The sequence below is a fragment of the Phycodurus eques genome, chromosome 7 (genome assembly GCF_024500275.1).
Source record: "Phycodurus eques isolate BA_2022a chromosome 7, UOR_Pequ_1.1, whole genome shotgun sequence".
Taxonomy (NCBI): Eukaryota; Metazoa; Chordata; class Actinopteri; order Syngnathiformes; family Syngnathidae; genus Phycodurus; species Phycodurus eques.
Genome location: NC_084531.1, coordinates 27,856,854 through 27,884,615, shown reverse-complemented (window position 1 = coordinate 27,884,615; position 27,762 = coordinate 27,856,854). Strand labels below are relative to the sequence as shown.

Genomic DNA, 27,762 nt, shown 5'->3' with positions numbered 1-27,762 from the left:
AGCAAACAATCCATGAAGATAAAGGAGAAAGATTTACGATGATACAATATCAGTTTTGGTTTTATCGATTTGAAAAATCTGACAGGTCAGCCAGGAGAGAAAACAGGCGGATCGAGTTCTACATTAAAACCGTTTCAGGTTTTGGTATTCTGATGAATTCCAGGATTGGGTTTAAACTGCTGCTTTCATTTTGTTTTGCCGCTCTTTAATCTTCTAACCCTGCGTTCTTAATCAGCACTGGGAGCAGGTTTTTAATCTGGCATGAATGAGGCCGCGGATTAGTAGCCCCCGACCTTGCCATGCCGTGCAGCTGCTGCTTCTTCCTCCTCAAATCAAGTCTCTCTTTCCCATGTCACTCACAAAAAACAAAAAAAAACAACAACAAAAAAAAAGATCATCATACTTTCTTTTTTTTGCCCTTGTTTTTGTTTTTTTTTTTTTTTTTGCGCCACAAAGCTGCAAAACGGTAGATGAAAAATGCGGGCGCTAAGGGACAATCCTAATTGCAGGGGAGTAAGTCAGGACTTCAGTGAATGAAGGCGACGGTAAATCCACGTTTGACAAGCGTCAATTTGAGGATTGTGTGTCACGGCAGGCCGTGAAGGAGGCGGGGATGATATCTGATGTCGGTGGCGTTAGCATCGGCGTGTAATCCCTTTGATTTGTAGATGCGACATCGCTTGTTGGGACAGAGTGGCGGCTTTGCGTGGCTGCTTGTGTTGACTTCTCGGACACGGGCGGGAGGACAGTGGACCCAAAAGGTTGTACGATACGGAAACCACACTGAAATATTTTGATATCACTTCGAGTCGGCTATATGGGAAGTTGAGCTCCACTCTCTTCCAAAAAAAAGTATTAGCACAGTGATGCCATTTCCTTTCATTTGAACTAGCCCTGCCTACTTGCGTTTTTCTATGGAATCTATTCCCAGTATTCATTTACACAGTTCTTGGATGGGGGGGGGGGGATAACACTGAACCTTTTTGGGGGGACATTTGGACAATTATTCATTGTCTGCAAATAAATACCCCAAATGACTAAAGTATTTCTTTGCCTCCATCTTAGTGTAAATTAATTATTTTGAAGTGAGTTGGAGTTTAATTTAGACAAAACTAATGCTTTGCCGCCATCTTGTGGCATTGTTGTGTCCAGGAACTATGTTGAAGTGGGTTGAGGAGTTTAATTTTGACAATTATTATTTTTATTTATTGTTTTTTTTTTTTTTTTTTTTAACCACCTGCTTGTGGCATCTATCGGCAGTTCTAAACCTTTTTGGGGGTCATCTATTACTCAGTCAGACCCCGGCGAACATGGGGGTTCACAGTAATCAGCTGAGAAAGTGTCCCATTGGTTTAACATGACTACTGCAACTTCATTTTACACATGACAGTTAAGAATATTAAGTGTCCCTTAAAACTGTGCCTGTACATATGATAACGTTTTACGGCGGCCACAGTGTGACCCTTTTCCATTACTTTCTAGGAGAAGCATTTTTGGAAATCAGTACAAATGGGATGTTGACCAGCATTCTTTAGAGGTTTTAATGTGTTATTAGCAGCTTCAAGGTGTGGGTGCAATTAAACACCGAATGCTCTGCGGAAGACACGTTAAAGTCACATTGAGTTGGCTTTTTTTTTTTTCGCTCTCTAAATGCAACAGATACAACACAAGGCCAAACATGACGCCGAGACACAGTCAGGAAATTTTAGAAAGGCTTTAGTACAATGATTGTTTTTTTTTTTTTTCAGTGCTGCTTTATTTGTCATGACTTATTTGGCTGGTTGCCTTTTAAAAAATGACAGCCAGTCATAAATAAAATCCGAAACATCGAAAATAATAGAACAAGTAAAGCTACTGTCATGCCAATAAATTGCGACATTTGTTGGCAAGACTCCTTCTGCATTGAACTAACTATTCCTGAGCGATGATTCGGAGTTTGACCATAGTGTAGCGGAATGTACTTTGACTTCTCACTTTCCAATCCTGCCTGAGTTTGTTCTGATGTCAGCATTTTCAAAAGGTTACAATGTTTTCACTTCCTTAAAATGACCAGTGAAAATCACAATGTACCAGCCTTGTGTAATATTTACAAATATATAGTTTGGAGGAATTCTTTTGTCACTGTGAATTACAATGTTTATAACTTACAATCCTTGCACTTGAATACGTTTCAGTCAATTATTAATAGAATAGTTGACTTGCACTACCACCTGCAGGCCCGGCTGTGCTACTGTACATTTTTAGATTTAACAGGAGCAACTTGTACACAAAAGAGCTTTATTAAAATGAAAGCATTTGATAAAAAATACTCCGTATGCAGATGTCAATAAAGGCTCTGAGTTAATGTGCAACAGTGCTTTAGAATTTCAAGGGAAAAAAAATGGATAAGGCACAATTTGCATTAAATGGCATCTTTTTCTCTCGTGTACCCATTTTCAGGTACGAAGAACTATTTCTCATCAAGCCATGCATTTTTTTTTAAACAATACTACCAACAATGTGTGTTAGCAGTGACAGTATTCTAACATAAAAGGTTCAGTTAGTGCTTTGCATATTTGTTTAGTGACACAGCATAGTGGTACAATAAAATAACACTGGACAGTAATACAATTTTTTTTTTTTTTTTTTAAGGGTGATCAGTTAACGTGCGGGTGTAGGGATCAGCTTGAGTCTTTTCCTGAGAAATTAAACAACAGATGCCTATTGTACGGTTATTAGCACGCTCGTAACTATTCTACAGTAAAATTCACACGCATGTTGGTGTTCATTTAAAATGCAGCAAAAGCAAAATCCGTGTGGGAATAACTACAGTTTGTTATTACAAAAAAAGGCAATTCCCCGGATATGAATGATTGGAAATGAGAAGGACGTCCACCCCGGAGACTCTAAACTTACTGCTTTTCAATGCGGCTTCACGCATCTTTATCAGCGAGGTGCGGCGACAAGGGGAACTCCGGCGCCGAGAGCTTGGCCAGGAAGTGCAGGTGGTCCTGTTCTGAGGTGGGCTCGGCGCTGACGCTCTTGCACAGCCTGCAGAGACTCTGGCGGGTTTCCTCCAGGTTCTGCTCCAGTTCTGCGCGCTCATGAAGCAGCTTGTCCTTCTCGCTCTTCTGCAACAAGATAAAAATGCATATAATGTGCACGGGCTTGAATTTTCCACTGATGAACTCATTTCACACTCATTTCCAACAGGTGGACGCGGTTCCAAAAACGGGCAAGAGACTTACTAATGTTTTGATTTCACAGTCGAGATGATGTATGCTGTCCATCTTCCTCTTTCTGCACCGCTGCGCCGCCGCGCGGTTTTTACTCCGACGGCGGACGTCGTGAACGAACTCCAGCTGCTCGGGAGTCATGGGATGGTGCTTGAGAAGCTGCTGGAAGGCGCTGCGGCTCAGGGTGGAGATGTTCTCCACTGGGAACGGCAGCTGAATCTGCAGAGGGGCGGTGACAGTGAGGGAAGGGTAGCAACTCAACTAAATCGCCGTTGAGTCGTTCGCGACGCAGCTAAGTGCTGGACTCCCGCATTATGCGTAGCAAGTCACTCAATAGAGATGAAGACATAGCCAAGACAACACATGGGGCCCTCAGTTTACGAAGGAGTCGACATAACACAAATTTATCGCGGCGCTGACTGTTTCACATTTTATCGTTTTATATTAATGGCCTTACTGCGATTACGAATTTGCCACTACATTAGCATAGGTCCCTGATAGACTACGGTGCATTCCGACTCGCCTACAAATTCGGGTTACGTCGCCGCTGCAGGAGCGGAACACCGTCGTAAACCGAGGACCCCCTGTGGTAAGAAACATTGGTCTGAATTGAATGGGGACCTCGGCCGCTCTCCTGCTGTTGGCCTCCGAATCTCCGTCGGTGTCCATATCGGAGTCCTCGGCCGAGTTGACTGAGGATATGCAGGGGCTCTTCTCTGACTGGGACAGCGTGTCGGTGCGCGATTTTGGCTCGTCACCCGCGTCGAGTTCCCTGAGGAAAGGACAGTCGGCCGGATTGGAGGTGAGGTCCAGCTGTTTGAGCCAATGGAAGTCCGAGGGGGCCTTCTCAAGATTGTTCTGATCCAAGGGGGGGAGAGTCTGAGGCTGAGACGGCGCGCACAGGACTGACCAAAATCCCTTGGCCAGATGCTCGGCCACTTCCCTTTCCTCTCTGCTCCTCTCAGAAAATCCCTCATCTTTGCCCGACTTCTCTAATAACTGAGCGCAACCTTCGGCACCGGGACAAGAAGCGAGGCCACAGTCCACGTCAAGACTCTCCCCGGGCTCGATCAGGTCTCGCGGATCCACGTGCTCCGCCGCCGACAGCTCGCACGGCAACTCCGGCAGACCCAACTGGCTCGGACCGCAAACGTCCTCCACGGCCAAAATGTCTTCCGCACACATCCGAGAGGCACGACCCGCTTCGTCCGGATCGGGAAGAGACAACATCGGACACACAACGTTGGCCGACAAATCCAGAGATAAGGAAGCCATCTGCGGCCCGCAGGTTTCCAAACACAAGTCGCGAGTCGGAGGCGGCGCGACAGGAGGGAAGAGAGGCGGGAGGTCCGTTCGCAAGTCCGAGCTGCGCAGCCTTTCCTCGCGACCCTGACAGCAGACCTTCGGCTTGACATCCTGCGCTTTGCGTTCGGAAAACTTGGGGATGAGGAAATCGAAGCATGCCGCCTCCAGGTTGCGAAAGCCCAGGAATTTGGCACAGCTTTGAATCTCGTGGATGTTTGCTTTGGTGAAGAGCAGCTTGGATGTGTAGGCGAACTGGAGCAACGCTTCGAAGCCCTGCACTGTCACCTGAGGCAAAAGAGGAAGACAATTAATGAGACGTGAGCCAATGTACTTCCATTAAACAGCACAAAACAACGCAAAACCTATTGAATGGTGAGTAGTAGTAAAACCATAAACAGTACGACCAGGTAGAGTGAACCCTCACTAGTCGCATGTGTGTACAGACCGAGCCCTGATGCAAATTGCCAAAATCCACAATAATTGACACCCCCGCCCAAAATGGCTTAGGATTGCCAAAAGTATATGCAACAAGATGGCAAAAAAGCACTCCATGAATATCCCCAAATCACTTCAACAGAGTTCCTTGGCACCAAGATGTCACAATATGATTAACTGTCGATGAACTGTACTATTTTCCGATGGGAGTTGCTTTTTTTTTTTTTTTTTTTTTTAATGGCGAATCCTCAAAATGATTGTCAAACAACACAATTTTTCACCTGACATCAATAGGCATATTAAAACGAGAGGCGTTCGTCAAAAAACGAGTCTTGGAATTTGCCAAATATGACTGCTCAAAACCAAAATGGACGACTTCCTACTAAAGTCTTTCCATGTGTCCTGTGACTTATCAGTGCGTTAGGTGTCAATGGGTTAAACTGGTGTTGGGGTGGGGGGGGGGGTCATTTTTTCAAGTTTTCCGGGGGGAGCTAGTTGTAGGGGATCCCAAAATTAATACATTTTCACAAAAGAATACACGCCCCTTGCAAAAAATTGGTGAGTTAACGATCATCCAGTAAACTTCGAGAGGGAAGTTAAGCTGGGGAATCTTAAACTTAAAAAAAAAATTAAAAATTTGAAATTTGCCATTGGATTCATGGGAATTTCAACAGATTCCTTTGGAAGTAAAACTTGACCAAGTTGTACGTTTTACTGAAGAATCAATTATTTCATTAAAAGAACATAAACAAAAAAGGTCCCATTCAAATTGCAATTGTTGCTTTGTGAACGGTTGTTTATCTTTGTATATGTGCCGTGCGACTGACTGGTGGGTTGGCTCGGTTACTACGTTGGCGAACACACCTGCGACCCAGACGAGGACGAGCACTATAGAAAATGGCCGACTGCAGTTCCCGGGCTGACCCGCACTGACCTCATCCGGGAGGGCGACGACGGCATTGAGTTTGGAGTCGGCGGCGACGACGCGGCCGTGGAAGTACTCGCTGCACGAGGCCAGGACGGCGGCGTGGGCTCGGAAGCCGCGGCCCTCCACCACCACGGTCACATCGCACAGGACGTCCCGCCGCCGCTGCTCGTCGAGACACTGCAGCACGTGAGCGCTGTGCACGGCCGACTGGAAGGTGAATACTGACGCGCGCTGGGCTTGAAGCAGCATGGTTCACTCTCGGCCTGACGAGTGAACAAGAAGACAGTATAATACAAGCGTGGTGAGTAGAAACAAACTTTGTTTTCATCCATCCATCCATTTTCTACCGCTTATCTGAGGTCGGGTGGCAGGGGCAGTAGCTTTAGCAGGGATGCCCAGACTTCCATCTCCCCCCAGCCACTTCCTCCAGGTCTTCCGGGGGGATCCCGAGGCGTTCCCAGGCCAGCCGAAGGACGTAGTCTCTCCAGCATGTCCTGGGTCGTCCCCAGGGGTCTCTCCCCCCCCCCCAGCACCCCCCAAGGGACACGGTCGAACGCCTTGTCCAAGTCCACAAAACACAAGTAGACTGGTTGGGCGAACTCCCATGCACCCTCGAGGACCCTGCCGAGGGTGTAGAGCTGGTCCACTGTTCCACTGGCCAGGACGAAAACCACACTGATCTGGATCTGAGATTCAGCTTCCCGACGGACCCTCCTCTCCAGCACCCCTGAATAAACCTTACCAGGGAGGCTGAGGACTGTGATCCCCCTGTAGTTGGAACACACCCTCCGGTCCCCCTTCTTAAAAAGGGGGACCACCACCCCAGTCTGCCAATCCAGAGGCACTGTCCCCGATGTCCACGCGATGTTGCAGAGGCGTGTCAACCAGGACAGCCCTACAACATCCAGAGCCTTGAGGAACTCCGGGCGAATCTCATCCACCCCCGGGGCCTTGCCACCGAGGAGCTTTTTAACCACCTCGGCGACCTCAACCCCAGAGAGAGGAGACCCCGCCTCAGAGAACCCAGACTCTGCTCCCTCATGGGAAGGCGTGTCGGTGGAATTGAGGAGGTCTTCGAAGTATTCTCCCCACCGGCTCACAACGTCCCGAGTCGAGGTCAGCAGCGCCCCATCCCCACTATACACAGTGTTGATGGTGCACTGCTTCCCCCTCCTGAGACGCCGGCTGGTGGACCAGAATTTCCTCGAAGGCGTCAGGAAGTCTTTCTTCATGGCCTCACCAAACTCCTCGCTTACCCGAGTTTTTGCTTCAGCGACCACCAAAGCTGCATTCCGCTTGGCCAGCCGGTACCCATCAGCTGCCTCAGGAGTCCCACAGGCCAAAAACGCCCGATAGGACTCCTTCAGCTTGACGGCATCCCTCACCGTTGGTGTCCACCAACAGGTTCGGGGATTGCCGCCACGACAGGCATCGACCACTTTACGGCCACAGCTCCTGTCGGCCGCCTCAGCAATGGAGGCGCGGAACATGGTCCAATCGGACTCGATGTACCCCGCCTCCCCCGGAACATGAGCAAAGCTCTGTCGGAGGTGGGAGTTGAAACTCCTTCTGACAGGAGATTCCGCCGGACGTCCCCAGCAGACCCTCACAATACGTTTGGGCCTGCCGCGTCAGACCGGCATCTTCCCCCACAATCGGAGCCAACTCACCACCAGGTGGTGATCAGTTGGCAGCTCCGCCCCTGTTTTCACCTGAGTGTCCAAGACATGCGGCCGCAAGTCCGATGACATGACCACAAAGTCGATCATCGAACGGCGACCTAGGGTGTCCTGGTGCCAAGTGCACGTGTGGACGCACTTATGCTTGAACATGGTGCTCGTTATGGACAATCCGTGATGAGCACAGAAGTCCAATAACAGAACACCGCTCGGGTTCTGATCAGGGGGGGGGGGGGGGCGTTCCTCCCAATCACGCCCTTCCAGGTCTCACTGGCATTGCCCACGTGAGCATTGAAGTCCCCCAGCAGAACGATGGAGTCCCCAGCGGGAGCTCTAGTGGTGAGTATAAACAAACTTTTATTTAATCTTTTTTAAAATCATTGGTTCCATTCATTATTGCTTTTTGTTTCCAACAGTAAACCCCTAATAGGGACCACGCCCTGCCATGAATCGTGAAAATCTGCGAATATTTTATGCTGTCTTTAAAAGGTTTGTATTTGCTATAAATGCCACAAGATGGCAGCAGAATGTGCTTTTCTATTAAACAAGGTTATGGCCTGACTACATGAATTGTTTTAAATGAGACATGGTTTTGTCCTGTGCACAAAAAAAGCAAATAGGTGAGTTTTTCAATGAATAACAAGATGCTAAATTCCCAAGGAAAAAACTCACAGAATTGGCAAATCTGCACATGCCAATCGACGAATACACAGAGAGTTGAACTCTATTGTAATTGTTGCGTGCACTTTGATGTGGTGAACTACAAATAGCAATAATATATTATGTAAATACAATACCATACAAATATTCTGCATCATTTTAGGCAATCCGCTGTATGTGGTAACTCACATGACCAAACCCGGAAAACCTACAACTTTTAACTTGATTTCTTAAAAATGTGTTCTTATGACTCTTTCCCCTCTCAGTCAACATTGTGGTCATTTTACTGCCATTCATCTCAACATTATTTCAAATTCAAATTGACAAGAAAAGCCGATTTTTTTTTCTCTCCATTTTCCACCCACTGCAGAATTTATGGCTTTCAGCCAATTATTTACTATACACTAAAGTGAAGAGCATGACTATAGAAAATGAGATAATTCAATAACAGTAGGTAGTTTTGATTGACACATCAAGGAAACATTGATTTAATAAGAGGCTTATTTGTTCAAAGGGTCATTTTGCAGCGGTGTATACATGCACTGCATCATACTGACAGCTGTGTGTAATGTTTCGGTTTAAATACGAGCGAGGGACGTGATATTATTAACACCTCGATGCATTTCGATACAACTTAAAATAAAAACTGAGCATTATCTTAGTAAAAGCAGAACGTTTGATACAGCTTTTGTGGGTGTACCTAATGAATTGTCGGGTAAATTGATACGGGTATTAAGTGCTCTGTTGTGGGGATAATCCCAATCGTCGATTAGAAAGTAGTCATATTTGATCACTTTTGAGCACGTCGAGTCAAGTTTAAAATGCTGACTCATGTTTGGCCAACTTGGCGAAACAGACACGGGGCAGAGAAGGGGGAGAAGAAAAAAAGAAAGAAAGAAAGAAAAGCTCCTTGGCGACCAACTCGAGTTTTCAACACGTCTGCTTCATTTGATGTCGACAAATAAACTCAGACTAAGTTTGAAGACGTTGGGGAAATATGAAAAGGAAGCGGTCTTCCTCCCCTACTTAGGCGAGGCCGTTATCGTCATGTCATTTAATGCGAGCACATTGGCGAAGTTCACATCGCAGAAATATATGGATATAGATGTTATTAGTTTAAAAAATAATAAAATAAAATAACGTAGAATGAGCACCGACCTGGCGTGTCAGCTGGTTAGGGGTACCATTTGTGTGCTTTGGGTCGAGACGAAATTGACGAATGTGCCCATCCGGAACCACAGTCAGCAAAAACACAAGCAGGAAGGCATTGTGCGCATGCGCGGACAGCAAACAACACTTCATAGGACAGGACACATACTGTACTTTCACATGTACTGTATTTAATTGCATATTCATACAAAATAAACATGTATTTAATTACAATTCCACCCCACCGTCGACTATATGGAATGATGATGAGTTTGTGTAAAAATCTATTTTTATATTCAATATCCTGACCTCGTGCTTGCACACCTCGACACGTTCCCATGAGCCTGAGAAACAAAACACCTGTAAAAATGTCAGCGTTAAATGTCCTCTGAAAAGTCACTACAAATTCTGTACAGTGAATGGTCGCGCTCGAGCAGCAGGCAGGCAAAGAGGCACAGTTTTGATGATGATTAGCGGGTTCTCTCGTAGAACAGGAGGTAGGCTTGGCTACTCTGCACTCTGCTCTCGCTGACGGGCTGCACGCTGGTGTCGCTGATGTGGAACCACGATCCTTCAGGTGGCTCTCCTAAACGCGCGGACAGAGGTTTTGTCAATCGGTTCATCGTTTTCAGTAACAAAGTACAAATATGAAAAAGCATACAAAAAAGGTGTATTTCTTTTCAGTGATCATCAACTAATTTAGCATTTTTTTTTGTCAGTTTACAACGTTAGCAAATCTATGGGGAACATGCTTTGATAGTGTAAACAGTCTAACGTTAGCTTGCTTTTAAACAACATGACGCCACTTAGCAACAGAAATATAATTCACTTTACTTTTATACTCAAGTACATTTCAGAGTTTGTACTTTTTAACCTTGCACTTCTACTTTTACCAGTCATTTTACACAACTTAAGTATTTGAACTTCTACAGAGCGCGAGTACTTTTGCCACCTTTGATCGTCCTATCCATTCCGCTACTCGCTCTTACCTTCGAGTCTGCCGAACGATTTGGAGCTGTGGGGTCGTACTTTCACGAACGCCGTGTAGTGACCGGACCTCATGGTGCCGCTGTGCTCCACGATGCCGTACAGGTTGTACAGAATCTGACGTTCACCTTCTGCCACGTTCTGCAAGGAGAAAAATAGGCATGTTTATGACAACGATTTCAAAAGAAGTACAAAGGTATCAAAAGGTACCGTGACACTTTTTGGCCCACTTAAGAGTAACATGAGCTGTGGTAACCTTCCATATTGACTTTTTAATTGCTTGTGTGCAAATAGTTGGGGTCTTTGGAATATGTGTCCACCCATCAAGTGCAAAATTATACAACCACAAACTGGCCCATCAGAAAAGGGGCTGGATAGAGATTTGCTCATTGCGAGACAAGGCTGGCCCCAAAAAACAGGCTAATTTCAGCAAAGAATTCAAGAAGAAATTCAACAATTTAAAATTCTGAAAAAATGCCTTTGAATATTTTCAGAAAGGACACAGGGCTAAGCACAAATGTCTTTTTTTTTTTTTTTTTTTTTTTTTTTTTTTTAATAATCATCAAGATGGGCACATTGATCCATGAACATTTTTTGGTTTACCAGAGGTAAAAATATAACAGGAGCTTTTTTTTTTTTTAGCTCACTTCTAATGAACTAAATTCATATTTACCTTACTCTTGAGGGCGCAGAAGGGTGCGAGATCCAGCATCAGAGGGAAGGGCACGTGTCGGTTCACCTTAGAAATACCGTAGCCGTTCTGGAGAAAACAAAGGAAGGACTTTAACAGAAGGGTGAACGAATATGTCGCGCTGCAGTCCGATGGGGAAATGCGGATTATAGCCAATGCGGATTATAGTTCCTCCCACTGAGTCACCTGCTGAAATCTCTTCAGGTGAAGAGTGAGCACTGGTGGCGGGGAGGAGATGAGCATCTGCTTTGAGGCATCGGTGTAGACGTTTTTCTTGGGCCCTAGCCACAGAAAATTAAAGAGGACATATTATGGGAAATTGTCTTTTGAACAGCCTGTATACAAACAGTTGGGTCAGTGAAGCGCCTGCCCACCTAACAAGTGTGGAAGTAAACGACCGAGGAAATCTTTTCTGAGCTGCTCAGTTCCAAAGAAGAGAGCCATTGTCAATTCTGACAGTTTGTGACATTGAGAGTGCACTTAAATTTCCATCCACGCACTTTTCCTACCTGCAGATTTGTCCTTGCTTGCCTGCCGCTTAGTGCAGGTGACGCAGAGTAGGCTGTTGTTCTCACTGAGGGTCTCCTCCTCCGTGAAGTGAAACAGACACGACTCCACGGAGCACTGCTGCTGGTCGGGGGAAGGCCTGCGGGCCAGAGTCTGGAACGCCAGCTCCGGGTCCCAGTTGACGACCGTGTATTCCTTGGCTTCTTCCTCCTGCGCGTCGTCCTCGCTCTCGACGCACGTTTCCGCCACGTCCGAGTCGATGAAGGCGTCGTTCAAGTTGATTTTCTCCATCTCGTTCACCAGCGAGAAGTCGGCGTCATCCAAGAAGCCGTCGCTGGAGCACCGCGTTTCGGACGAGATGCCGCCCAAGCGATCGCAGGCTGATGCCGACTGAGAGTTGTTGGTGGAGTCTCCTTTGTCATCATCCTTGTCGGGCGCGTCGAGGGAATTCGGGTTGCCTTCAGAGACGCTGCTTGGCACAGAATCCCCTTCTTGCGCCTCAGCATCTTCAGAAAGCCCTTTCTTGATTTCTTGATTTAGACATGCAAGACTGTTGAAACTAACTCTGCTCTCCAGCTTCTGCTGCCTCTTTTGATGCTGCAAAGACGACCAAAATAAATAAATAAATAAATAAATAAAAATCAAGGAATGCCAAGTCTAGCAAACGTTCTCTCACTTCTTGGCTCCAGGGCTTCATTTCCCAAAAATGACACTAACCATAACCCTATGTTGATGATACTTATTAAGCCAAATGGGTCAGTTTGAGAGAGCGACTTACCTTGGCTTGTTTCTTGGCCTGCTTCTTGGCTTTCTTCTGCTGGTACTTGCTACCAGCGGGAACGTCTTCGCTCTGACTTTCGGGGCCGTCCTCGCTCATGTTGCTGCTTTTCTGCACCGCTTTTTTCTGGTTCTTCTTCCTGTAAGCCTGCAGGAACAGACAGAGACCAAGAAAATGTGTGTCAAGTTAAACTTGACAAACTGGGTTCACACGCGCTTTCTAAAGTCGAATTTAGGCCTTTTTTCAGGATCTTACAACTTTGGTAATTTCCATGACTATACAGTGGTGCTTTGACTTGAAGTGAACTTGAAGAGTTTTAATCTGTTGGCAAAATTCTGACTTTACATAATCACATGAAAAGAAACGGAATTTTGCTATACTGAAAAGAAAACGCAGTTTGAAAAGGCGATGAAGATGACACTCTTATTTTATTAGTGAAGGTTTCTAAATTTGCCATTGGTAGATCATGCTTGTGAAGTATCCCTCTCCGGAGATAATACAAAATGTAAAAATGACAAAAACATGTTATATTAATATCAAACGTTTTCTTCTTAAATAAAAAAAACTAAATCTATTGAATTTAACGTCCACGAAATTTGTGAAAATGTAAAAAAAAAGACCAATAAAATTTGAGATCAAAGTATAATAATTATCAAAAAATTTTGACTTGTGAAATAGCAAAAAACTTAAACATTTATCTTTGAGATTATATATAATTACAGTATTCCAGTAATTCTTTCTATTTGTCCAAATGTAAAAAAAAAAAACATCATTGAGATTGCAAATAACTCAGTATTTTTTTCCCCACCTTCTGACAACATATTAATGATATTTTCAAGAATCCAAAGAACTAACAATAACAATGTGGAAGTTCTGTGAATGAAAAAGAAAAAAAAAAATACACAAAAAGCGTACCTGATCAGAAACTGGAAGAGAAAGGTCCAGAAACATCTCAGTGACCACAGACACCTGGAAGAGCAAAAGAAGGGGCTGCTTAACGTTATATATTTCTTTAGCAATGGCAGTGAATGAGTTAAAAAATAAAAAAAATACTGCACTACCAGACGTACCGTTTTGCACCGCTGACACATGATCGTGCTCGTCATCTCCCCGCCAAACACCTGGTCCACAAAATTCTTCGGCAACCCATTTTTCTCGTACTCTGCGTATCAAACAGATAAATTACACATCGAAAGCAACAATTATAACACATTAATTAAGAGCAACAATTTCGACCTACCTTTGACGACAGATTTGAGCTCCTCCCCATCTGCGATTTTTCCCGATCGTTTAAGTGTTTCCGTGATCGCGGAGCTCACCCTCTAAAGACACAAATCACTTCATTACACCTACAAGTCAAAAGGGGGCTAACTTATTTTTACACTTACAATGATGAATGTCAAAATGTGATGCTCAACTGCAACATGGTTGATTACTTTGCTTACTTACAATCATGAATACTATGCAGTGGTTAACTTATTTCCTTTTTATGTTATTTTAAAAATAAAGGGTGCATGAGTTATGTATAATTGTACATATGTAATTTAGTATGGGCATTACAGAATTCCCTTGCTAAATAGTGTCTCACTAATCGCAGCCCCATAGATTTTGCCGTTGTTGTTGGTTTTTGTTCAAAAGATTAAAATGGGTTTATAAAGCATGTTTAAATAACTTTCAATGTGAGCAGAGCATGTGGGAGGGGTATTTTAAGTCTTATGCAACAAATGTTTTTAATCCCGTTATTATTAGGTATTTCCTGTACGTTCTATAGTTGCAAATGTTTTTGTGCTCAAAAACATTTGCAATATGTTTAAAAAGTATTTCAATGTGTTTAGTGGATGTAAGGGCTTAAATTATGAAAAATATGAATTTTCACCTATCACGGGGTCACTGTAGAATCGAAGGGTGTTTAAATCGTGTTTATCAGGTGACTAAAGAAGGCGCTTGCAATTTAAATCAAATGAATTTAAACAAATTCCACGTCATCGCAGTCATTTTAGCATCTTATTGGCCACCTATCGCATACTTTGCTCTCTTCGGCCCTCATCCCGTCCAGCAGGTAGCGCAGCAGCTCCTGGCTGTCTTGCTGCTGAAATCCCTTGAACCTGGCAGCCCTGCAACACGCGAGACAAAAGCCGTGACATGACACAGCAAAGTCCGGGTTGTGACTTCTACATTTGTGCCGGTGCTCACTTTTTACAAACTTGCGTGAACAGCTCCTGCGGTGTCACCACCCCCTTCTTTGACTCTTGGATTTCATTGAGGAGTTGATTCATTGCCATAGTTAGCGAGCCAGGCCGATCCAGTTCTGCCACAACAGCCTCCTGTGCTCACAAAAAGTCAAAGTTAGCATTGGCAATGTTAACCCTTAAGTGATTCGGGGGGGGGGGGGGGGGGGGGTGTCAATTACTCACAGATTTTCACAATGCGCGACAGGGTTTTGTGAGACTGGCTCCATATATTCATGATCAAATATGTTAAGTTTGAGTGATTGTTTTGTATTTAGCTTCTTTATTTTGTATTATTTATGCACCTTTAAGAAATTCTTATTAATTATGAGTACAGTTGCATTCATGGCCTAAGACTGTGTACTAACCTCACCAAAATCAAGGCAACGGAATTGCAAAACTTTATATTATGTGGTGCTTCAAAGACTGAATCAATTAGAGAATAATTAAAATGTTTACTTTGTACTAACGTTACAACAATGCACAGCATTAAAGTAAATTAGCCATGTGGTCAGCGTCTTTGTCCAGGCTGCTCAAACATTAACCCATTTCAGGGCATAGTATTAATAAGGATCAAATATCTTATTTAGAGGTACTTGAAATGTGAACAAGTTGTAGTCACGTGGTAGTCACCCACCAGTGCGGAGGAGGAAGCAGGTTTGACACTGACGGTCGTCCTGTCATCTGTCACCTTGTTGAGCGTCTGTCTTAACATCTGTGTCTGAGAAAGGTTCTGCAAAGAGGATAGCGGAAACATTTCCTGGCAGTTTTTCTTCATACATTTGTCTTCTTTGCAATCTTTGAAAGCTCACCTGGATGACTGCGTTAAAGAAACAAGTATTTCCCAGGTTGCTTAGCCCCCGCACAGGAACGCCGCTGTTGTCTTCCGTTGCGCCGCCGGAGTTTTGTGACTTGCACGCAGACTCTTTCTTGGTGGTCTTCCTCTCGCAGCTCTGGTTCTTAATGTGCTCCTTGTCTTTGTCTTCTTCCGTGTTGAAAGTGACGCTTTTCGGACGCACCTCCAACACGCTGCCTTCTGTGACGCCACCGCAGAAGAGTGCAAGTGATGGCAATGAGGTGAAATGACGATGATGTCGAACCATAGAACGGGAAATGGCATGTATTACGACATGGGGGAAAAAACAGCGTCCCATACGAGATTGTGTTGGGCCTATTTTACACTTACTTTTCTGTGCTTTCTCTACGGGCTCCAACTGTGTCTTCTTTTTTATGTTGTTCACCAGCTGAGCCAACTGACTGCTCCCGGAGTACTGCACCTCGTCGTCGCATTCGTAGCACCTGAGGGGGGTTGGTAGTGGGTGTGATGAAGTCACACACACATGCAAGACATAGAGAAGTTTTCAGACCCCCTTAAATATTTCACTCTTTGTTATATTGCAGCCATTTTTTAAAATCATTTAAGTTCATTTTTTCCCCTCAATGTAAACACAGCAACCCATTAGGACAGAAAAAAAACAGAACTGTTGACATTTTTGCTGATTTATTAAAAAAGGAAAAACTTAAATATCACCCAGCCATAAGTATTCAGACCCTATGCTGTGACACTCATATATTTAACTCGGGTGCGGTCCATTTCTTCTGATCGTCCTTAAAATGGTTCTACACCTACATTGGAGTCCAGCTGTGTTCGATTATACTGATTGGACTTGATTAGGAAAGCCACACACCTGTCTACATAAGACATCACAGCTCACAGTGCATGTTGGAGCAAATGTGAATCATGAGGTCAAAGGAACTGCCTGAAGAGCTCAGAGACAGAATTGTGGCCAGGCACAGATCTGGCCAAGGTTACAAAAATATTTATGCACAGTGTCTTCCGTAAATGGAAATGGAAGCCGTTTGGGACGACCAGAACCCTTCCTTGAGCTGGCCGTGCGGCCAAACTGGCAATCGGGGAAGAAGAAACCAAAGATCACTGTGGCTGAGCTCCGGAGATGCAGTCGGGAGATGGGAGAAATTTCTAGAACGTCAACCGTCACTGCAGCCCTCCACCAGTCGGGGCTTTATGGCAGAGTGGCCCGACGGAAGCCTCTCCTCAGTGCAAGGCACATGAAAGCCCGCATGGAGTTTGCTAAAGAAACACCTGAAGGACTCCCAAGATGGTGAGAAATAAGATTCTCTGGTCTGATGAGACCAAGATCGAAATTGTTGGCCTTAATTCCAAGTGGCATGTGTGGAGAAAACCAGGCACTGCTCATCACCTGTCCAATACAGTCCCAACAGTGAAGCGTGGTGGTGGCAGCATCATGCTGTGGGGGTGTTTTTCAGCTGCAGGGACAGGGAGACTAGTTGCAATCGTAGAAAAGATGAATGCGGCCAAGTACAGGGATATCCTGGACGAAAACCTTCTCCAGAGTGCTCAGAACCTCAGACTGGGCCGAAGGTTCACCTTCAAAAAAGACAATGGCCATAACCACACAGCTAAAATACAGAAAGGGGTGGCTTCAGAACAATTCTGTGACTGTTTTTGAATGGCCCAGACAGAGCCCTGACTTAAACCCAATTGAGCATCTCTGGAAAGACCTGAAAATGGCTGCTCACCAAGTGAACCATGCAACCTGACAGAACTGGAGAGGATCAGAAAGGAGGAATGGCAGATGATCCCCAAATCCAGGTTTGAAAAACTTATTGCATCATTCCAAAAAAGACTCATGGCTGTATTAGCTCAAAAGGGTGCTTCTATTAAATACTGAGTAAAGGGTCTGAATACTTATGGCTGTGTGATATTTCAGTTTTCCTTTTTTAATAAATCGGCAAAGAAATTCAACAATTCTGTTTTTCTGTCAATATGGAGTGCTCTGTGTACAATTAATGTGGAAAAAAATGAACTTAAATGATTTTAGCAAATGGCTGCAATATAAAAAAAGTGAACAATTAAAGGGGGTCTGAAAACTTTCCATACCCACTGTAAGTTGGTCTCAAGTTGCACACTCACCAAACACTCCAGCTGTCCAAGCTGATCACCAGGCAATGCGTATCGGACCGCGGCGTTTCGTAGTGCTTGATGGCGTGTTGGTTCTCGGAGCTTCGTCCGCATCCCTTCAAAGAAAAAATGGAAATTAAACACTCTGTGTAAAAACCAAACAACCCAGCAGGTCATATGAACTCACTCTGTGGCCACATTTCATGCACATCCACACTTCCACCAGTGCGTCCTTCTCATCGTCGGAGTCCACAGAAAGGTCTGTGCTAATGTTCTCCTTATTCTCTTCATGTTTGCAGTCCTGGCAACGTGTCCAATCAAATATGCCAGAGAACTTCTTGAGAAGAGTCTGGTCTGTGCCCTTCCTAATGTGCCTGCAAACTGGACCTGTGATGATTAAAATAAAAACAAGCAAACCGTTGTAGAGAACATCCCAATAAATACGATACATGATGGCTGCAATAGTTTTTTTTATGAACCTTTTATTCATCATATGCTATGATGTAATGTATTATTTACAGTGCGGTGAAAAAAGCATTGCCTCCCTTCTGAAATTCTGAGAATTTTGTATAGTTTCCCCACTTTAAGACCATCAAACAAATGTAAATAGACAAATATAACCGAAGTGAACTTAAAATGCTGTTCTTTACATTTTCACACAGGGCCAGGTAACTTTGGATAGTTTTTTTTCCCTGAATAAATGAAATCTCCAATTTAAAACAGCATTACTCGACCTCCTGCAGATGAAAATCTGTTCTAAATTGCCTCACCTGAATAAACAAAGGTTAAATGAAATTAAAAAAATAAAATAAATTGTGCCAAGATGTAAGCATGCTTACCTGTCATTTCAAACTCATCATCCTCTCTGGAGCTCTTGTCCTTGGCTTTTTTCTTCCCCATGATTCCCCTATTTTTTGCTATTAGAGATGAAAATCACACATGACGTATTCTTGTTGTAATATCGCTTAAAAACAAGCCACTTACGTATAGTTCAAAGTCGCATTCGTGCACGTCATGTCATAACGTATGAAAACTCCCTGCTTGAGGAGACTTACTTGACACACACACAGGCGAATCACGTCACATTTATACTTTCGTTTACTTTTTTTCCGCCAGACGCCAACTTTAATCCAGACATTTTAGCAAATGCCCCGTGGAAGTACGCTTGAAGTGAACAGTTTTACATATTTTGCGTACAAAAGGGCGCTTATTTGGCAAACTAACCAGAGGAGAATTATGTCCATGTAGGCGGTTATAGAAACGGAACAAAAATGTAACTGTGTCGCTGCTTTCCACTGTCCGGTGACTATGCGCTTCCGGTGCGTCGCATAAAATGTTCCGTCGTTAGCATGTTAGGCTAAGAAAATAAACTAGCCGGTCTACTCACCCACACCTCTTTGTACACATTTATAACATAGACGTGTCACTGAAGTCGGTGGGAAACTCGTTAAACGAGCTTGGGTACGTAAAAAAAAAAAAATTGTCCGGCGAGTGTTTTTTGCTTTCTTCCGGTGCGTCGTCTAAGAGATTCCGGGTCCGAGCACAAGCTCCTCGTTAGCGTGCGCTGCTTTCGTCCATTTAACATGGTCATGCCACTGACGGTCGCGGGTTCATTCTCATAAATCGAGATTTGGCACACTAGAATCAAATATCTATACTAGTAATATTTTAATGTGGGATGTGAATGCACGTTGTTGGGTCTCCAAAACTTTTACGGTGGTACAAGCTAGCTGCTAGCATGCTAGGCTAAGAAAAGCAAATGTGCGTCCCCTAAAAATGTTCCGAGTGGAAGCACACGTTTTTGCGGTCTTTCACGCGGACGTATGGAATGAAAGTCTCAAACTGACACAAAATGAGGGGGGGGGCAATGACAAACTTTTAATTGAATACATAATACACATTTTAGCATGTCGTTCCGGGAATCGGCAGAAGCTCAACTGGCAGAGCTCGAGCTGCTCTCCAGCATGTTCCCCACGCACGAAGAACTGGAGATCGTAGATCAGCTTGCCCTGGCCGAGCTCCGAGACTACGCCGAGGCCGAGGGTGCGCCGTCGGCTTCCACCGAGAGCCCACCGGCGCCACCTCCTTCCTCCAGACCCCAGTTCGTCATCAAGCAGAGGCTGAAAGATGACGCAGGAGTTGCTGAGGGGGTAAACAAAGTGGAAAGGCACCCAATCTCTCAATGGGTATTCAGGAATTATTCATTTATCAATCAAAATATGTCATGTCCTTTAATGTAATGTTTACAGGTGGAGTTCAGTCTCTCCTGCACGTATCCACCCGAGTATCCCAGTGTGGTCCCAGAGATAACAGTTCGGTAAGACAATGTAATTGCAAATTAAATACAGTTGTTATTTAAAATACATTCCATTGGATACAAATTATTTTTGCAATCTTTTCCCAATTACTGTTTATTAACCGATTATTGTTGTTTTATTTTGTATTGTTTAATTAAAAAAACAAAACTAAAGCGGCGGGTGGTTTATACTACGGCGCGCAAATAATTATTTTCGTAATTATTTTTTTCTTGCTGAACTGCAACACTCTTATATAGACGAATGGTCCCAAATTCATCCTGATCGTTTGCTCCAAGGTTATTGCTACCAAAGGTTCAAAGGTCAACTGTCAACCAGTTATTAGAGTAAATCCAAGGGTTTACTTATGTTCTATAAAAATATGAAAACAGGTGTTAGTTTAAGCAGACTGTTTATTCTTGTGATTTAGATTTGTTTTAAAAAGACTACATTTTATGACCGATAAGACGAAAATTGAAGAAATTCCAAAGCGCTCACATACTTTTTCTTCCCAATTTATCTGTGTGTGTAAATGTCTGGACTGTATTTTGGCTTCAGGTGTCGTGGACTGAGCCGTGCCCAGCAGACGCAGCTCCATGCCGGACTCAACGCGCACCTGGCCGACGCATGCCTGGGAGACGTGTGCGTGCTGTCGGCGGTGGAATGGCTGACGGAGAATTTACGCGCCTATGTGGACAAAAGCTCTTCGGCGCCTCCTCCTCCCGAGACGGACGCTACCTCGCCACGGCGGCGGCAGCAGGCGTTCAGTCGCCTGTGGATCTACAGCCACCACATCTACAACAGCACCAAGAGGAAGAACATCTTGGAGTGGGCCAAGGAGCTCGGACTGTCGGGATTCAGCATGCCCGGGAAGCCCGGGATTGTTTGTGCGGAAGGTGCACAGGAGGCCTGCGAGGAGTTCTGGTCCAGGTAACTTTGGCTTACATTTACAGAGACATGATTTGGGTTTTGAATCTATCGTCGATTTGTGGGGACTGGTAAGTCGAACAAATGAGAGCTTTGAAACCAAGGTTAGTGTTTCAGTTTTAATTTGGGGTTTCAAATTAGGGTTGCAATCCAATTTTCCGCGTTCAAGGCGAATATCTCATCCTGATACACTGAAGCTCGCCCCCCTTCTCCAGACTGAAGGCTCTGACGTGGAAGCGGATCACGATTCGCCACCGAGAAGACGTCTCCCCGCACGACGTGCCGAGCGGCCAAAGCGTCGACTCCCTGCGCAAGTTCTCTGGCTTCGAGGAGGCGGCGTTCGACCCGCGCGGGAACCACATGGACCTGGGCCTGCTCTACCAATTCTTGCGGGAAAAGGGCTGTCACGCCGTCTTCCAGATGTACTTCGGTGTGGAAGGGAGGCGATAGTCGACCGGGCGGCTGTTTCCGCCTTGTTCATTTGCAAAGTATTGATTGGATGGAGAACACAGCTTTATCACACTGACAACGCAGAGGAATTGGACCACACAGTCACCAGAATTTGAAATCCCGGAATACGGTTTGTCATTTAGTCACCACACTTGCAGTCTTACCTCACAGCGAATGTTTCTCCTGAGGTTTGTGGAAAAATGGTCCGGAGGGGGTTCCTAGTTGCACTTTTAACACATTCACTGCCATTGACGGCTTTAGAAGTCAAATATCCATGTTAACTGGGAAGGCTGGGAGTGAATGAGTTTTAATAGTCGCGCAGGCCCCGCGGAAGCAGTTCGATTCACAAATGGTGCTATGGAGACTATTGATTTTATCTGAAGAATTATAGATAAGAAACACTAATTTTCTTTTCACGATAAGGTAGATCAATCAGGGACCACACTGCCAATTAAAAGTTGTGATTCATGATTGTGGTTCTTTTTTTTTAGTCGGCAATGACCAAGATAAAATCATGGATTAATTAGGGAAAGGGTTACAAAATTGTACATTAGGATTGTGTTTTAAAAGGAGAAAATTCATGAGTTAGGGTTTCAAGCCTGGGTTAGTGTTGCAAATTTGGGTTTGAAACCAAGGTTAAGGTACAGTTTAATGTTAAGGTTTGAAGCCAAAGATTGTTTTCAAATCAGGGTTTCAAGCTTGGGCTAGGGTTTCAAACTAAAGTCAGCGTTTCAAATTAGGGTTTCAAGCGGTTTTAAATTAGTGCGATAGAGTTAAAGTCATGGATGAATTAGGACCAAAAGATGGATTAAATACAGAGGAAAAAATAAAATGATTCATTTAGATAATTATTATAGAAGATGATGGACTATGGATGCTCATGGGTTTGGGTTCCGGGACTGCATTAGTGTTTAAAATCAGTGTTAGGGGTTCAAATTAAGGTTTAACGTCAAGAGTTGGGTTTTCATGGGTCGGGTTTCTGATTAGTGTTAAAAGCTAAGGTTAGGCTTTCAAGCAAGAGTTAAGTTACAAATGTAGGGTTTCAAATTAAGGTTTAAAACCTATTTTAGGGTATTCAATCAAGATAAGGGTTTAAAATTAGGGTTACAGTTTTAAACAAGGGTTGGGGTTTCAAACGGGTTTTAAATTAGGGTTTAAATTCCAGGGTACAATTTGAAACTAGTATTGGGGTATTAGGGTTAGGGTTTCAGGTTAGTGTTTCAAAACAGGATTCGGGTTATAAATTAGCGTGTAAAGCCTTGTTTTGGGTTTCCAATTAGAGTTAGGGTTTCAAATTAAGGCTTCAAGCCTGGTTTAGGATTTCACATTATGGTTTTAAGACTGGGTTAGGGTTACAGACAAAGGCTAGGGGTTTTAAATGACGGTCTCAGCCCTGGGTTAGAGTTTTAATCAATGTTATGCTTCAAATTAGGCTACTTTCAACCAAATAGAAGCTTCTGGAAAAATCATCGATTATGTGTTGTGTTCTGCCGTGGCCAGCAGGTGGCAATGTTTAACAAGCGGAATGCTTTCAAACGCAAAACCAAAACGCACAATTTATAATCCAATAATCATAAAATAAAAATAATACCGATTACTATGTTTAAAAAAAAAAAAAAGGTTTAGATGCAAGTTTTCACTGTTCCTGCCTCGTATAAGTGTATTTGTAGGTGGTGTCCACTGGCACAGCGTTATTGACTTGCAGTGTGCCTCCACTTGTTGTGCAGGCCATTAACGATCCTGCTCAATACTGACTCCAGAATACCTTCATAGCTAAACTCATCAACACATGCTTTCTTGTTGTGGTGAGCGACCCAGCCGTAAATCTATAACACTGATTCCCCAACCACTGTTCAGCGAGAGATTATTCAATTGAATTGGGCCAAAAAAAGATCATTTAGTCACTAAAAAGAATGTATTTTTGTTCATCGAGCTTTACCAGTTGACGTATAGTCACAGGCAGAAAAATTCAAGGTACTTCCACTCGCTGGCACAAGGTACAAAATATCCTCTTTATGTAAATTGACACCTGCCATTCTTTCAAAAGAATAACAGCTTTGTTAGCAACTCAACGGGTACATTTGTGAGTACTTTGTGAAGAGATCATTATTATTTCCGTAGAATTTGAGACGTTGTTGCTTTTGCTTGGTGGTGTGTGTTGACAATTTTATTAATGTCAAATATGTGCCTTTGCGAGGTTCGCATAGAAGGCTAACGGTATTGTCCGTGCTAAGCTTTTCCCACTTCAAAATGCTGTATTAACCAGCTAGCTAGTTTTCTAAATTTGGACCTTGCCACGAAAAACATTGTGTAGCAATCTGTCCGACTAGATTAATAACAATATCATGACACAAGGGTCAGATTTTCAAACTAGTGTTTTAGGACAAGGTTAAGGTTTCAAACCTGGTTAAGAGTTGCAAATTAGGGACACAAGTCTTGTTTAGTGTTTCAAATTAGAGTTTCAAATCTGTTTGTGTTTCAAATTAGGGTGTTGAAAGGGTTACGGTTTCAAATGACAGTTTCAAGCCCATTTTAGGGTTTCGAGTTAGAATTTCAAGCCTCAGTTTGGGTTTTAAGGCAAGGGTATGATTTGAAATTCGGGTTTGATCCCAATGTTACGGTTTAAAATTTGGATTTTAAGACGGTTTAGGGATTCCTACAAGGGCCGAACTAGAGTTTTAAGATAGTGTTGAGGTGTAAAGCCAAGGTTAGGGTTTAAAGCCTGGTTTAAGGTTTAAAAATTAGGGTTTCAAGCCCTGTTTTAAATCTGGTTTAGGGCTTCCAATTAGTCAAGTCTGTTTTGGGTTTTCAAACAAGGGTCATGATTCGAAGTCAGAGTTTTAAACCAGTTTCAAGGTTTCAAGACCAGGTTATGGCGTCAAATTAGGGTTTTGAGCCAGGATTAGGGTTTGAAGCCCGCCTTTCAAGTCAGGGTTAGGCCTTTCAACCTGGTTTACCAATATCAATGAAAGTAAATAATAGTAGTGTTGGCCTGTTAGCTGTGGATACATCCAAAACGTCCGGAGACCAAAACACAGTCCAGAAATGCGCAACAGTATTGACCTTTTTAAAAACTTTCCACTGTTCTTTTTCTGTTTTTGGGCCGCCATCCTTAATATCCCCATTACAGTTATTTGGAGCGTCTTTGAAGAGGCATAGATAATAGGATGGTCTTTCTGCTTAATGCAAGGAAATAGCCCGGCAAATGACTGCAGGGAGAAAAGCATCAGTCGTCCCTTCCTCTCCAGCTAAATCCTTTTTTTTTTTTTTTTTTTTTTTTTTTTTTTTCTTCCCCCCCCTCCATACGCCAAACTTCATTCATACACAATTTCCTGCTATTTTTCTTTGTTTTCAGCTGACAATAGCTCACTTCTGTAGGTCTATTGGAGCGCTGAGGCATATAATTGAATTAGTACGCTTGCACTATTTCAACACGGGGATTTCATAGCGCGGCGCTCAGTCAGCGCTAAGCTAAGCTAATGTAAATAGCGTTGACAAAACCCCAGTCGATGAAGAGTTTGCCAAGTTTGACTCACAAAGATTGGACAGCAAAATTGATGACGTCTCAGCAAGCAAAGCTAAAGCACCTGATTTGAAACCCCAACCCTGATTTGAAACCCCAATTCTTGTTTGAAACCCTAAACTGAGCGAATTCTGATTTAAAACCTTTGACCTTTACATAACCCTGAAAACCTAAACCTGGCTTCAAACACTAATGTGAATCTATTACCCTGGTTTGAAACCCCAAGCTTGCCTCAAACCCCTAATTTGAAAGGCAAGTTATAGCCCTAAACATTGCTTTAACCCCTAATTTGTAAGACTAACTTGAAAACATGAACCGTACTTGAACACGAATTTGAAAGCTTAACATTGGCTTGAATCCTGCCTCGAAACGCTAATCTTCTATTCAAAGCCTATCTTGAAACCCAACCCATGTTTGAAACCCTCTCCTTGGCTTCAAACCTGAACTTTAACCCTGAATCAAAACCCTAATTTGGAAGCACGACTTAAATTGAGACTGTAGATTTCTCTTTGAACCATACCTTGAAACCCTGAACCTTGTTTGAAACCTTAGCCCACACTCAAAACCCTAACCCTGGCTTCCAATTGTAATTTGAACCACAAACCATTGTTTGAAACGGTAAAACTGGCTAGAAAGCCTTATTTGAAACCCTATCCTCTGCCTCAAAACCCAAACCCTGTATATAAACTCAAATTCGAAAACCCCACCCTTGTTTAAAGCCCTAACCTTAGCTTCAAAGCCTAATTTGAACCACAAACCCTGATTTAAAAAGACAAAGCACACAGTGGAAAGTTTCAACGAATTCCTCCCAAGTCACCTTGTAATTAAAAAGCCATCGTGCTTTCCGGGCGATGTCTGGAAACCAGGCCCTCGACCCATCTTTGGGATTCCGGACCTCTCGCCGGATGACCCCTCAAGGTGAACTCTCGTGCCGTGAATACTAAATATGGCGGGATTAAACATTTGCTCTCTTCTGGCGACCATCTAATCAGTTGTCTGGCCACAGTAATCCCCGAGGTTCGCTATCTCGCCGACCGGTGTGGCAAAAAAAAGAAAAAAAAAAAAGAAAGCGACCACTGGCACAGCTGCAACTCTGGAACTTGTCGAGCTGTTACAGTCCCACTGCTGCTTCCTCGTCTTCGTACGCATTTGTGGATGAGTTAATTTCTTTCTTTGACCGCGCCATCTCAAATCATTCTCTTCCAGCCTCCCATTAAACAAACAAATTGTAGCACTGTACAGTAATAGAATAATTGAATCTGATGTAAAGAATTAAACAGTTTGTGTGTCGCCATTTCATACACGAAAGAAATGGCCAAAACTGCTCTGAGCTGCAGACAGACTAAGCCTGGCTTCAAAGGCCAACTTAGACTTGAAACCCTAACCCTGGCTTCAAACTCGAGGTGCAATGATTAATCGACGACTAATGGGTTATGAAAATTATTTGAGAAGTTTAGATCATCTGTGAATCATTTCGAGACCTTGTTTCACTTAAAATTGTCCAAATCCTCAGAATTTCAGCCTCTCAAGAGTAAATATTAGTAATTAGATTTATAATAATAAATCGGTAAATAATTTTATTTATTATAGTAATAATGCAGACTGGTTATCTTTTGTGTTTCATTTTTAAAAAAAAATTGACATTTGCAAAAAGCGTCTTTTTACTTTTGTAAAACAATCAACATTTTTGCCCAATTTCTGCCGGAACAATTAAGATGCCCCGACTTTAAGTGATTACTTTGTGCGCTGTTCACTTACGTATGTCAAACAATTTGTACGCCACACACATTTTCCCCAGACCCATTTAAAAATGATTCATTGTTTTGCATTTCAACATATTTCACTCATTTAATTGCAGTTTGCTATGAGCAACATTATCAAAAGTGTGAGCATATCAATTAGTTGATAACTGGAAATTAACAGTGATGAAATGAAACGCGTCATGTTCAGTGGGGCTAATTACGAGTTGCTTACTATAAAATCCATCCAAAAAAGAAGGATCATATTTGCCTTCATTTAAAAACATGGAAATAATCATAGACTAAAGAGTAAACCACAACCTACGCGCTCATGCAAGGAAAATATGCATAATGGGCATACAGGAAGTTCAAAGTAGACCACAGCTCTGCCAACAGAACAAAAGTCGCAGCATGTCTCGTTGCCTCCCGAGTAAGATTAATTTAAAAGTGTCATCTCATTAAAGCCCCTGAATGCATTAAATATCCAATTAGTTGTACATGTAGCTTATTGTTTTTTTTTTTTAGTGACCATGCCAGTATCGTTGTCACCAAACAGCAGTTCAGAGTACCCACCCTTTTTGGAGTCCATGGCGGCAATCCCGAACCCGTTGGTGGATACCAACGGTGAGGGATGCCGTCAAGCTGAAGAAGGAGTCCTATCGGGCCTTTTTGCCCTGTGGGACTCCTGAGGCAGCTGATGGGTACCGGCTGGCCAAGCGGAATGCAGCTTTGGTGGTTGCTGAAGCAAAAACTCGGGCATGGGAGGAGTTCGGTGAGGCTATCGAGAAAGAATTCCGGATAGCTTTGAGGAAATTCTGGTCCACCATCCGGCGTCTCAGGAGGGGGAAGTAGTGGACCATCAACACTGTATAGTGGGGAGGGGCCGCTGCTGACCTCGACTCGGGACGTTGTGAGCCGGTGGGGAGAATACTTCGAAGACCTCCTCAATGCCACCGACACGCCTTCCCATGAGGGAGCAGAGTCTGGGTTCTCTGAGGCGGGCTCTCCTCTCTCTGGGGTTGAGGTCGCCGAGGTGGTCAAAAAGCTCCTCGGTGGCAAGGCCCCGGGGGTGGATGAGATTCGCCCGGAGTTCCTCAAGGCTCTGGATGTTGTAGGGCTGTCCTGGTTGACATGCCTCTGCAACACAGCGTGGACATCGGGGACAGTGCCTCTGGATTGGCAGGCTGGGGTGGTGGTCCCTCTTTTTAAGAAGATGGACTGGAGGGTGTATTCCAACTACAGGGGGATCACACTCCTCAGCCTCCCTGGTAAGGTCTATTCAGGGGTGCTGGAGAGGAGGGTCCGTCGGGAAGTTGAATCTCA

The 27,762-nt window shown here is 43.8% G+C and overlaps 3 protein-coding genes across 7 annotated transcripts; 1 reads left to right on the top strand and 2 right to left on the bottom strand.

Annotated features, from left to right (window-relative positions):
* Positions 1–1,699: 1,699 nt before the first annotated feature.
* LOC133405525 (transcription regulator protein BACH1-like) lies at positions 1,700–9,464 on the bottom strand. 2 transcript variants are annotated; one of them, XM_061682567.1, is made up of 5 exons: positions 9,381–9,464; positions 5,890–6,146; positions 3,837–4,805; positions 3,228–3,434; positions 1,700–3,110 (listed from the first exon to the last, which is right to left on the bottom strand). In XM_061682567.1, the coding sequence occupies exons 2-5, from the start codon at positions 6,130–6,132 to the stop codon at positions 2,913–2,915; spliced, it is 1,617 nt and encodes a 538-aa protein (XP_061538551.1). In that variant the 5' UTR covers positions 6,133–6,146; positions 9,381–9,464; the 3' UTR covers positions 1,700–2,912. The 2 variants fall into 2 exon arrangements, with proteins under 2 accessions (XP_061538551.1, XP_061538550.1); XM_061682566.1 differs by lacking the exon at positions 9,381–9,464 and adding an exon at positions 6,231–6,329.
* On the top strand, positions 8,031–24,326 carry rwdd2b (RWD domain containing 2B). Its single transcript, XM_061682568.1, has 5 exons — positions 8,031–8,051; positions 19,413–19,656; positions 19,756–19,823; positions 20,359–20,730; positions 20,943–24,326. The coding sequence occupies exons 2-5, from the start codon at positions 19,414–19,416 to the stop codon at positions 21,175–21,177; spliced, it is 918 nt and encodes a 305-aa protein (XP_061538552.1). The 5' UTR covers positions 8,031–8,051; position 19,413; the 3' UTR covers positions 21,178–24,326.
* Positions 9,540–18,943, bottom strand: usp16 (ubiquitin specific peptidase 16). Of its 4 annotated transcripts, none has more exons than XM_061682565.1 (18): positions 18,894–18,943; positions 18,346–18,423; positions 17,694–17,893; positions 17,519–17,622; positions 15,749–15,861; positions 15,375–15,598; positions 15,200–15,295; positions 14,528–14,658; positions 14,361–14,448; positions 13,575–13,656; positions 13,405–13,496; positions 13,250–13,303; positions 12,335–12,481; positions 11,559–12,153; positions 11,236–11,330; positions 11,032–11,118; positions 10,361–10,499; positions 9,540–9,957 (listed from the first exon to the last, which is right to left on the bottom strand). In XM_061682565.1, exons 2-18 carry the CDS (start codon positions 18,404–18,406, stop codon positions 9,842–9,844), a joined length of 2,424 nt encoding a protein of 807 aa, XP_061538549.1. In that variant the 5' UTR covers positions 18,407–18,423; positions 18,894–18,943; the 3' UTR covers positions 9,540–9,841. The 4 variants fall into 4 exon arrangements, with proteins under 4 accessions (XP_061538549.1, XP_061538548.1, XP_061538547.1 ...); XM_061682564.1 differs by lacking the exon at positions 18,894–18,943 and adding an exon at positions 18,731–18,779; XM_061682563.1 differs by lacking the exon at positions 18,894–18,943 and adding an exon at positions 18,491–18,772.
* Positions 24,327–27,762: the final 3,436 nt, after the last annotated feature.

Coding starts and splice junctions, on each gene's coding strand:
- usp16 (XM_061682565.1), bottom strand. CDS start 18,406: ATGGGGAAGAAAAAAGCCAAGGACAAGAGCTCCAGAGAGGATGATGAG. Junction 17,623..17,693: donor GCATGAAATGTGGCCACAGA/GTGAGTTCATAT, acceptor TTTTCTTTGAAG/GGATGCGGACGAAGCTCCGA. Junction 11,119..11,235: donor ACCTGAAGAGATTTCAGCAG/GTGACTCAGTGG, acceptor TGTTTTCTCCAG/AACGGCTACGGTATTTCTAA.
- LOC133405525 (XM_061682567.1), bottom strand. CDS start 6,132: ATGCTGCTTCAAGCCCAGCGCGCGTCAGTATTCACCTTCCAGTCGGCC. Junction 4,806..5,889: donor TCGTCGCCCTCCCGGATGAG/GTCAGTGCGGGT, acceptor CTTTTGCCTCAG/GTGACAGTGCAGGGCTTCGA. Junction 3,111..3,227: donor ACTGTGAAATCAAAACATTA/GTAAGTCTCTTG, acceptor ATCTTGTTGCAG/AAGAGCGAGAAGGACAAGCT.
- rwdd2b (XM_061682568.1), top strand. CDS start 19,414: ATGTCGTTCCGGGAATCGGCAGAAGCTCAACTGGCAGAGCTCGAGCTG. Junction 19,657..19,755: donor ACGCAGGAGTTGCTGAGGGG/GTAAACAAAGTG, acceptor TAATGTTTACAG/GTGGAGTTCAGTCTCTCCTG. Junction 20,731..20,942: donor TGCGAGGAGTTCTGGTCCAG/GTAACTTTGGCT, acceptor CCCCTTCTCCAG/ACTGAAGGCTCTGACGTGGA.